Genomic DNA, 12,429 nt, shown 5'->3' with positions numbered 1-12,429 from the left:
AACTCGGTTAAGTAGTTTAGGAGTCCATCGCGGACAAACAACGTGACACGTAATTTATATATATATATATATATATATATATATATATATATATATATATATATATATATATATATATATATATAATGTGTCTATTATAGCAATGGCATTTCTGCCTTTTTTATGCATTCTATTTATTTTTTAATTGCATTTGAGAGTTTTATATACGATTACTGATATAAGCAAGGAATTCCTTTTATCGGCGATTTCCAGAACTAATTCTTATTTTTTACTAATTTTTTTTCTTGGTTATTAGTTTCCTTGCCAAATTAAATGGTATTCCAGGTAATGAATCGACCAATATATGGCTAAGAAAAACCTCAACTAAAAAAAGCATCCGTACATCTAGTGGCGTAGCAAGGTTACTTTATTGAATGTTAGGTTCAGTGGCAACCAGGGCAAGATATTATTTTTTTACTTCTCAATTCATTCATCAGAGGTTTAATAAAGACAAACATTATTTAGTCTTTAAAAAAATTGCATTAACGCACTCATGTATTGACGCAGTGATCTAAAACCTCCCCTTGCACCAAGGCATTTCTGCATACACCTAACATTAGTTTAAATACGTTTTTTTACTGTAAGGTAAGCGGCAAGTGAAGAAAGTTAATAATATTTCCTCTTTTACCTTTCATATAAAAAAATCGAATAATTAAATAATTGCATTGCAAACACAGTTTTACTATACATGTACTGATAAACATATTAAAAATTTAAAATAATTAATTTGTTCTAAATATAAAAAGAGAGCTAAGCACTTTTAAAACATGAAAATGAAAAAAATAATAATAAGATAGAAATACTAAGCATAGAGAAAATGTTATTTCAAGTTTCCATTTTTAGATGTACTTCATTTGAATTTGTTTCTAAATATAAATAGTTCGAAAATTACCATTAAATTTTTCTCCATTGGATTTTAATAAGACAGCTTTTCAATAGCTTTAGTGTTTATAGTTATATAATCTATATCAAATGCGTGTTTATGTCAAAACTTTTAAGGTTTCGAGGGCAACATTTAGCAATGACAAGAGATTGATAAATATTTATGGAGAATAAAGTACTTAATATTATGATAGGAAAAATGATTTAAATGCGAATAATATATGAATACATTTACAAAAGAAAAATTATGAATATTATTATTAATTATGAAAGGCTAAAATGCTTCGGCCAGGGTCCACTTAAAAAAATTATAGAAGATTAGAACCTCCACAGGAAAATATCGTAAAATGGTAACGTTTTAAGTTTTATTGATTTGTCTTTATGATACTTATTATCATTTTACACATAACGATACTAAAGATAATGCATTAACAAAAATGCATTTAATAACGTCGAAACCATTGTGAATGAAAATCATGCAGCTAAAAATGAAAAGCCTCATTTAAAAATAAATTTTAAAATATTTTTTTAAGTTATTCAAATTAAAGATAAAATTTCTACAATAATAATTTTTTTATTACTAAGAAACTAATTTATTTAATTTAAATATTATTTTGCGGCATAATTTGCTCCCAAATAAAATCTCAATTAGGTTTTAAATCATAATCGATAAACATTTTGAAAAACTCTTTTAAAATAAGTATTTGTAATTGAAATCAGTGGGTGTGGTATCCTCCAAATCTTCTCGCTTATTCGCTAATAAAGGTGTAATCACAGAGGATGCCTTGTATGAAATTGGCGTACAATAGTCCAGAACTAAACCTTTGGCTTGTATTTAGCATTCTTAGTGAATTGATCGTATCATCCTTGGCGAGTTATTTGGCGATTACTCCCTGGCATGCAGTTAATAGTAAATTAGAATTTGTGTTTAAATGCGTTTTTCTTTTTCCACCAGATTGAAACAAAAATATAACCCTTGGAGCCACATTTTTGTTTACATCAGGCCATCTTTGGAGAGTTCTTTTTCACGATTAATCGCTGGAATGCTGTTAATAGTATCCAAAACTCGAATTTCTGTTTTAGATGCATTTTTCCTTACTGACTGAAACAATAAATCTTATACTAAACTATACTTATAGTTGCAAAACACCGTGCCAAATTCGGTATATTTATGTCATTCAGTTTTTAAGTTATCGCATTTACATGTTTCTGAAAATACAGATCATTAGACGGTTAACCCCTTGTCTGATTTGGTTCAAACTTTGGTGCATGTATACGGTATAGACGTGAAATCTGTGTACCAAATTTCATTTATCTAGCTCTTTTCGTTATGATGTTATTGTGTAAACTTATATTCGAACAACCGAGCAAACAGACTTACTCTGAACGGAATTTGCTTAATATTTAATAAAAATCTACAAATTTGGTATTAAGACCACATATTAAATTTCATCCGCATGGTGCAAAGTGTTTTTCAGTTACCTTTGTCACAGACAGACAGAACGGACATTTTCCAAAAATGTGCTTTTCTGATTCAGAGGGCTTTGAAATTAGGAGATTCGTCAAAATCTCGAGTTCGAATTTTTTAAAAAAAATTACAATACTTTCTCTATACTCTCTTTTTATTTTTTCGTATATTATAATATTCTATCCGAGAAAGTAAAAAGGAGGGGATTTACATTTAAGGCACAAATCGAATTTTTTAAAACATTATCAAGTTAAAAGGATCCCACATTTATATTTGCATCTTGATAGCATACGCCCACGATTATAAATTTAGCGAAAACCAATACTTAATGAATATTATCTGTGACAAACAAATTCTAGACTAGGACGCATTAAGAATAATGTTGAACACGAGCAAACAATGACATGAACACAGTTACAGTTAGGCATCATTGACTTTAAGATAAAAAAGAATTTTATAATAAGGAAATGTTACTGGGAATATTAAAAATTTTTAAGAAATATAATTTAGAGGAATGTGAAGTGAATATGAACCCCAAAATATCCTAAGAACTGATGTTATCTTTAAATAAATCTGAAAAAGACAGTTAAAGATTAAGTATGGAAACATAAATTAATAAGAACACGCGAAATTCTTTCTTTTAAAGGCATTAAAAAGAAATTCATTCACATTCGTATGGAAAACATGTATTAAAACTGAAGCTAAAAAGTAACAATATAAGTTATTTTTGATTTTATTATGAAGTAAATATATATAGAAAGGAAAGAAAGTATTTCTCAAGGCTTTATCCAAAAAAGAAAAGTTTTATTTCTCAAAGGTGTCATTAAAATGATTTAAGCGAATGCATGATTTAATGACACAGTTTTCTTTATTTTCTTTTAAGCACTTTAAAAAGAAAATATTGTATATATTTCTTTTTATATGCATTTCGTCTTTATTAATTATTCTAAAATTTCTTCAATTCAAAACATTATCACTATTTGTTTGATACATTTCTATTACATATTAGAAAATTGACTAGTCTCTCTTTTCAAAGTTAATCTTACAAAGTACTTTAAAAATCTTTCGCGTTTTTCGTTAAGACCCCCAAGGATTTTACATATTCATTCTAAATACAAAAAAGATGATTTTTCTACTTTCCATTAAGTTGAAAGCAACCTTCAGTCAATCCAACACGTAAGAAAGAAGGGAAAAAAAAAAAAAAGTGTTTTACACGTTGCATTTATTTATGCGGCTTCTACCACTGAGTCCATAAAAGATTAGATGGAAAATTTTCTTTCAGTTTTTTCCTTTCATTATTTTTGGTCATTTCGGGCAGACACCCCATTGGTTGAAACTGCAATAACGTCACGAAGGTCGCTTCCTTCCCATATATCCTGCGCGTCTCCTAATTGGAGGAAACGCGCACGAGATCGGAAGTAGATGCGAGTGGATTTTCTTGTTAAAAAAAAGCTAATATTTATTTTAGTAAAGTTTTTTTCTTTTCTCTTTTTGGCATCATCACAATGAACTTTTCTTTCCTGTTGTGTTTTTAATGCAAGAAGAGCAGTAGCCGATTTATGGTATTTCGCTACCCTACAGAAGGCTTCTCTTATGTTATAAAACTTCTCTTATGTTAATAATTTATTTTCGAGGTTTTTTTATTTTAATAATTTTATAAAAATGTATATCTTTTAATTTATTTATTTATTTACTACTCGCCTTTGGAAAATAATGTTTTCTAAAATTTTCAAACAAATATTTTATGTTTGTTACTCTTGATATCTTCCTCAGTGAAGTTTTTTTTTAATTTTAAAATTTAATAGATATGTAATGCATACTATTTTAAGAGCTTTATATCATGTCGTTCATTTGCAATGCATATCGCTAAATTCACCTAAAATGTGAATTTTAATTGGAAAAATTGAAATGTTTACATTTCAAATAATTAATTTAATACAAAAATTTCGTTGAAGGAATTAAATAGTTTCATTCAAAAAATTAGAATAGATAGTGTAATCGTTCAGCATTTCAATTTTATGAGTTCCACAGAATGCTTTTCGTAATTTGTGTAATAACTCAGGAAATTATTCAATAAAAATTATTTGATTCAATATAAAAATCAGTGCGCCAAAATATGAAAGCAATTTCCAAGCGATAAGAATTATTACATATTTTTAAGTATCCAAACATATATTATAAAAGCGCAACAGTGTTTTAAAATGGATTCACTTAAAAAAAATTCATCATAACTGATTAAGTTAAACCTTAATTAAGTACAATAAATTTCAAAATGTATATTAAGCATACTTTAAAGCAATACAAAAAATATATCTATACTTATAATAAAGCTCAATGTGTGTGTGTGTGTGTGTTGGCGCTCTACAGGCCAGACCGTTTGACATACAGCTACCAAATTTGGTACATGTATACCTTGGAGGTTGGGAATGTGCACCTGAGGTTCCTTTTATCGAATTTTTAATTAGAATTTTAATTATTAATTAAAAACTAACTTTCCCGCCAAAAAAATCTTCCATTTTCCCCACCGCCAACTTTTCCGCCAAAAAAATCTTCCATTATCCCCAGCGCCAAACGAGAAAGGCTTCAGTTTTTTTTTCTCCCAACAGTAATGAGGCTAGGTTTAAAATTTTTCGGCGGATTATTTCAATCGGTTCTGTTTATTTCCTTAATGTTTGATGCATTTAAAATTAAACATTGTTAATGAATCAATCTTTCAGATTCATTCTGAAGTACTTTTGAATTAAAATAAAACAGAATAAAGGAAATTAAAAATTTCTAATCCGCATAGCGTTACCCCAACTGGCGTAGAAAAAATCACGTATTTGTGTTACGTAACCGGCGAAGAAAATACACGCATGCGCATTCTGTTCTGATTGTTGCCATGACAACGTTATCAATGGATGATTTAAATTATTTTTGGGTTAGTTGCATGCTTTTGTAAGTAAATTGTATTTATGTTAGTTATATATTTTTTGTATGTGCTTATAGTTTTAAGTACAACGTTTTTTAAGTAGTTTTTTTAAAACCTGTTTTCAACCGTTTATTTTAAACGATTCGTTTTATTTTCTTAGTGTTTGATGCATTTAAATTTAAACATTGTTAATGAATCGATCTGCTCATAATGAATCTAAGAAAATTTTGTTGACCAACTCTTGAGATATTACATAAATTTAAAAAGATATTCTTTAGTGCCCATAAAGTTTAAACGCTGAGTGACTCTATTTCCAGTAATCAGATTATAAAAAATGCTTTGTTTCAGTAAAAAATATTATTATATTAATTGAAGATAAATTCTTTCCACTTTAATTTAAAGCATAAATTCTACGCGTGCTAACAAAAAATGAGAGAGATACATATTACGTTATGACTGAAGGCCTTTATAATATTATGAATGAATTATATGATAATCAAAATTTGAAGTTTTAAAATATTTTGATGAAGAAGCTATTAAAGTAGAAATTGCATAAAATATTTAATTATTAAAATTTTAACGAACATTAAGATTGGCGAACCGGCTGGTCGCCAAAGGCGGCTAGTATAAAATAAAATTAAACATAAGTTACAACGAAACAATTTGTGTTTCATTTTCAAAAATGAAATATATCAGGGTAAAATATGGTTGAATTATTTTTGTCAATTGATTAAAAGTAGGTACCCCGTTGCTACAGATATCACTCAAAAAATCATTCAAAAGAAAAATGGGCACTATTCATTCAAATGTTTGGATCATTCAAAATATAATTTTTCTTTTAATTTTAAGATCATAAAAAAAATTTCTGCTACAATATTTTCGGAAATTATTGCTGGAAAACGCCAAAGTTTCGTTTAGTTTAATTAACTGCAATTAGAATTAAAATTTCAAAAACTCACATTAAGATGCATATTTCAAGATGCACATACAAAGATTTATAAATATTATTATTCCACTCGCAATGTAACTGTTTTTGCCTTTTCTTTAATGGTATGTTCGGAGGTTAAGAACCATAAAGTCCGAAAGCTCCGCTCAGCTACCAATTTCGATATATCATTTCTATTATTAGTATAGACAAAACGAAAAAATGGAATGATATCCAGTGATGTGTTGTGAAGCGAATTATGAAGGACCAGCTTTCGTAAATGGTTTATAATCTATGTTTGCTATTTTTTCAGGTGGTATGGTTTACAGCGTTATTTCCTTACGTAGTTTTGCTCGTTCTCTTAGTGCGGGGCTGCACACTTCCAGGCGCTGCAGAAGGTATCAAGTTCTACTTGACTCCCGACTTCTCAGCACTGGCTGATGCAAATGTAAGAAAAGAAAAAAAGAAAAAAAATATTTACAATTTATTATAAAGTATCATTTAAGTGGCTCGTTTTTCACGCAAAATGAAAGGTTGAGGTTAAAACACAAAAGTAATTTAAGATTAAAATGATGTTTGAATTAAATTAAATGAAGACTGGAGGTGGAATACGGGGTAAATATTAATAATAATAAATCTTGCAAAAAACCTTTATAAAATCAATGTCCATGAAAACCGAGTCTGTATGCATTACCAACTACATAAGGGCTACGTTAGGTGATCTGAAAAAATAGTGAGAGCCAATTGGCAAAGGAACAAGAGGTAAATATTTCTGATCTGGAAGTACCAAAATTGGCCTAAAACTGGTTTGTACACCAATTTTTTTGAAATGGGTTTTCGTTTCCCTGTAAATATTGCAATTTCATGCTTATTGCGTTTTCTATTTCTAGTCTTCAAACATATTTAAATGAAAACAAATAAAAAAATTAATCAAAATAATTAAGTATTAAGAACAAATTTAAATCTCACTCTGAAAAGTATTCCTTCAATTTTCATGTTTGATTTTAGAAAGTCAATATGTGAACATATGAAACATCTTGAATCCATCATTTTATTAAAAAATATCTGATTGAATTTTTTCAGGAAACTATAACTATGCATCAAATTTTATTGTATTTTAAATATTAATTAAATATATAATATTAAATAAAAAATTAAGAATATTTCCTTCAGTGTGAACCCTTTCAGTATAAATCTCAAAAGCAACAACTGGTATTATAAACATCCGGTAATTTATATAAGAATATAAAAAAATCTTTCGTTTGTGAATCATGAGTTAAAAAACAAAACAAAAAAAAACGGATTATTCTGAACAATTTTATATTAATGATGCCGCCATAATTTATCTTCTTATTACTGAAATTTATAAAAAATAAATTAATGAAAAAAAGGAATAATAATTAATGTAAATGAATAAAATATCAACAATACGAACTACAGTAAAAAATCGTTTGATAATTTTAAAGATAATAAACCTTGTTCATTTAAATTGATCTAATAAAAATTTTATATTAAAAAATTAATCCAATAATCATGTTCTTTTGTGCAAATAAATAAATAATAAAATATTTTGTTGTAAGTAGATTTAACTGTATTTATATAGGTGTGGGTGGATGCTGCAACTCAAGTATTCTTTTCTTTAGGCCCAGGATTTGGCGTATTGTTGGCTTTCGCCAGTTATAACAAATTTCACAATAATGTCTACAGGTAGGTTGATTATGCGTATAATTCTTTTACCTAGCAAAGCTTCTAAATCTTTATAATATTTAAGTAACGAAAACTGAAGAAGACTTAATCGATTTATTCTTAAGAGACCAATATTAATAACATAATTTATTATTTATAAGAATAAATAAGTTTTTATTTTAAAATTTAACCCTTAAAAAATAAAAAATAAAATCTTAGGAAATGTACTCTACTATATACATGTCTGCTTGCTTGATTATTTTAAAACTCGGGCCCATTATTTTAAGATAAGCTTTGTATAACTATGCTGAAAACTTACTTCAAATATTTTCGTGAAGTATCTTAAAATAAATTTAATTCATTTATATGAAACAATACATTTTAAACATAATATTAATATCATAACCTTATATTAATTCAAAACATTTATAATGAGTTTCAGAAAAATACGTCTATAAACTTTCAAATGAAACATGCAATAATTTTGGAAAATATAAATAATTACGTGTTAATTGAATGAATATAGAAAAAACTTTTTCTTAAATATAATTAAGAAACAATCACCTCATTTTAATTTCAAAAACTGTGGAATCTGGAGTGAGATTTTACAAATCACACTCATTTTATAGATTCTTGTTTGGAATAAAGGTTCATTTTATAAATGAAAAGTCCGCTTTTGTCAGTGACTAGCACCTATATCATTAGAGATATGGATATATTTTTCCATAGAAAAAACACTTTTCATAACAAAGAATTATATGTTACGTAACTTAAACCAATAAATGGGCTGTTAAAAAATTGCAATAGCTTCCCCGTCATATCTATTAAAATAATCTTGATACAGTTATTATTTTAAATAAAAAAAACAAGTTTCATTCTTCTTAGATTAAAATTGATTGATTAATGAAGATTTGAATATCACTATTTTGAACCATATTTGAAGACAGCAGAAAAAACACCTGGCCAATCGACATACGGCGTTTCCACGAAGCGTCAACTAAATCTCTTAAAACAATAAAATTCATAGCTTTATAAGAGGGATCAATAATAGTAATATTGCGTTATTCTAACTAGATTATTGGAAATAAAAGCAGATTTTTGTAATTGCGAAAGTCTCGAAATCGATCCAAATAATGAAAATGCATTTGTTTCCAGAGATGCTCTCCTTACAAGTGCAGTGAACAGTGCCACCAGTTTTCTCTCTGGATTTGTCATTTTCTCTGTATTGGGTTACATGGCACACCAGGCACATGTAGAAGTCAAAGATGTGGCAACAGAAGGTAAGCAATATTTTTAGATCAGCCATTTTTTAAAAACTGCACGATGCAAAAATTTTACCAAGTACAATGCATATGTTGTCCACAAAATACACCTCTCTGCAGCCAAACCTCCGAATGCTAAAATTTCTGGAACATATTTATTTCTTTAATAGAAAGTAAAGGTTTCCACTAAGAAAAGGTTTTACAAGCTTTGAATTGGATTTTTAATTGATAAAATATTAATGGAAATGTTAAAGCTTTTTCTTCAATATCTTCCCAACATATTAGTGCAAAAATAATCCCTACTTTAAAATAAAATAATTAGTTTTTCTAAGATATCAATTTTTATTGATGTAAAAAATTTTTTAGTCGTAATAATTTTTTAAAATTTATTAAAAAATCTATACTATTTGGAAATTTTCTCTCTCTAAAAAATGGTATTCCGTTTTCCGCTATAACTCCCTTCATTATCGAAAGCTCTGAAATAATGCTATTATTTAGGCATTGCGTGTAAAATTAAATAAATCGGTCCTATTATTTTCATATTTCAATTAACTTCCGAAGTGCCTTTTTAAGATTCAACGTCTCTCTATTCTTAATAGTATGTAAAGCAGTTTCAAAATGGACGTTAAAGCAGTACACAGACAAAACATTGTATTCTGTAGAAAAGTGAATTAATAATTTTCCTACAGTATAAACTGTTTAAGAGAAACTGATTTTCACAATTTTCATGTCGTTTTTATAGGTCCTGGTCTTGTTTTCATAGTGTACCCAGAAGCAATAGCAACTATGCCTGGTTCATCGTTTTGGTCTATAATGTTCTTTCTTATGTTGCTTACTTTGGGGCTGGATAGTTCGGTAAGAACACGCCATATTTTATTAAATTCGTCGAAAGTTCCATTTTAGATTGTCTGTAATTTCCGACATTAAATGAAAAGATAATTTATTTAGTTTTCATTCTCATTTTGAAGAAATTATTGCTGTATAGTTTTAAATTCCAGTAAAATTATTTTTAAAAAATGTGTAGATATGGGAAACCAATAAGAATGGGAGTAACAAATCTGTATTCTTAATATCATTTTAATTCAATAATCATTATCTTTTCAGCATAATCTTGTCACTGAAAGTTGCATATAAGAATATTGTTATACTTAAAAAAAACTTCGTTGATCCATTAAGTCGATCCAAATTTAAGAAATCTTTCACTACATTTCCATAAAAAGCTTTTTCCAATGATTTATTTCTTATTTATTTGTTTTAAAACAAATGATTTTTATTTTTTTTATTTTTTATAAAATTTCCTAATAACAAAGTATTATTTTACAATTCCTTTTTTATTATTCCAATTTTTTTGTCTTTTAGTACATTTTAAAGAAATTTATGCTTTAAATTAATTTGATTGTAAATGAGCTAGTATACATTTGCATTTTAAATACATTTTTACCACATGATAATTTTGCCACTTTTATTATATTGTTATAGCTGAAACGCAAAGACTTCCACATAGAGATATAATAAAATAAGTGCATTCTAATTCACCTAATTTTTTTTTTCAAAACACTCTTTCCCAAATAAGAATTTTGCAATCTTGAATTCTGTTCTGGTCTCTTTTTTTTTTTACCTCTATAAGTAAATATCCAGAATAAAAAAATAAAAAAACGATAATTAAACATACAGATATAGATTCGATAATTTATTCTAAATCTACTTTGTTCTATTACTTTTTTTACTGTTTGTAGTGCTATTTTTTGATAATGTAACTCCATAATCTGATGTAAATTAATTAACCTTTTTAATTTTTTTTTTTTTACCAAATCTGACACATTAACAAATTTTCTCGTAACACAAAGAACATCATTACGATTTCCCTTCAATCAATAGACATGGATCAAAATAATTCACTACTGTTTTTTTCCCTCTTTCTTTTGTTTTCCAGATACGGATTGTTTAAAAGTTTATTCATTTTATTCAGTTTTCATAGAAGATATATTTACTGCCTTATATATATAATTTATTGACATTTCTGACAAACTGCGAAGGAAGTTGGTTATTCACATATTATTCACTAAATATTTTACTATCACTAAAATGATCTCATCCTGTGGTTTTACGGATTTTAATAACTTCCTGTGATTTTTCTTTATACTTTATTGGGTTCTATTTTATATTGGAATTGTGTGGAACCACGAATACAAACAAGATTGCCGGATTGGCTGCTGTTTCAACAAATATTACTATCCTTATGAATAATTTACAATGCTTTTGTACTACAAATACCAGATAACAATACTTCTTTTGAAATCTTGGTCTTTTCTAAATAACAAGAAAGCAGGCCCTGCCTTAACTCAATAGCGCATTGGCTATATTAAAATTATTCATCTTCAACAACTATAAGGAGAACAACCATGGCTGAGAGAATATAAATGTCCACCATATGCTATCAGAATCTACAAACATCAATGCACAGCGTTTACAGTTATTTCAAACTCCTATAATTATTTTACTTCACATGATAAAGCTCCTAAAATCCAGCTTTTCATATTTTAAAAGTCCATTGAATTTATCCATTCATTTAAATTATGCTAATATTTTTTAAATGTATTTTTATACCTGCTATTTAAACACATTTTAATATTGAGATGCGACTTTAATTTTTGTTTGGTAGGGAGTCTCGACATCATGACTGTTGCGGTATAAAACACCCTAATTAATTTTATTTTACACATTTTTTTAGGTGAATTTAAAATCTTATTCGCTATTTATTCAATGAATAAAGGTAACTAGTTTACCAGAATTTTTATAGTTGAAGCTACCAGTAAGTATGAAATAAAATTTTCTGCTTTTAATTTTTTTTTAATATGTCAATATTCCAATTACTACTGATCAATTTTTTCATCAATAATTTCATATTATGATTTCAACTTGATTTTCATTCAATTCATGGCATTATTCCTGTAAATAGGAACTTTCATTTGCAAAAAATCGGAATTGATAGAAATTTCTGTTTTACAAGAATACCTGCTTATTCCATATCTTCTATTAATAGCTGCAATTTTTCATCTAACTTTTCAGAAAATGTATAAGAATTTTTAATAATCGTTTTTTAAAATTTTTTACAGCAGTTTATTTTATTATAATACATAGTCTTCACATCTGCATTTTAACAATTAAATTAGTTCTTTGCAAAGATGTGTTGCCCTTTTCCTATATGATAGCCTCAATATTATATTTGAAATTTACATTTAGCTTTTATGTTATA

At 27.2% G+C, this 12,429-nt stretch overlaps 1 protein-coding gene and 1 long non-coding RNA gene across 2 annotated transcripts in view; one reads left to right on the top strand and one right to left on the bottom strand.

Moving 5' to 3' along the window:
• The window catches only part of LOC129966702 (uncharacterized), a 133,722-nt gene that overhangs the window by 68,996 nt on the left and 52,297 nt on the right, over positions 1–12,429 (bottom strand). The window lies entirely within an intron of this gene.
• Positions 1–12,429, top strand: part of LOC129966698 (sodium-dependent dopamine transporter-like) — a 69,952-nt gene that overhangs the window by 43,279 nt on the left and 14,244 nt on the right. Inside the window, exons 5-8 of the mRNA XM_056081218.1 lie at positions 6,539–6,673; positions 7,829–7,932; positions 9,067–9,191; positions 9,916–10,028. Coding sequence (XP_055937193.1) covers positions 6,539–6,673; positions 7,829–7,932; positions 9,067–9,191; positions 9,916–10,028 — 477 coding nt within the window. The remainder of the gene's footprint in view (positions 1–6,538; positions 6,674–7,828; positions 7,933–9,066; positions 9,192–9,915; positions 10,029–12,429) is intronic.

The sequence above is a fragment of the Argiope bruennichi genome, chromosome 4 (genome assembly GCF_947563725.1).
Source record: "Argiope bruennichi chromosome 4, qqArgBrue1.1, whole genome shotgun sequence".
NCBI classification, from domain to species: domain Eukaryota; kingdom Metazoa; phylum Arthropoda; class Arachnida; order Araneae; family Araneidae; genus Argiope; species Argiope bruennichi.
Note: the sequence above shows the minus strand (reverse complement) of the source record. Positions and strands in the feature narration are given on the sequence as shown.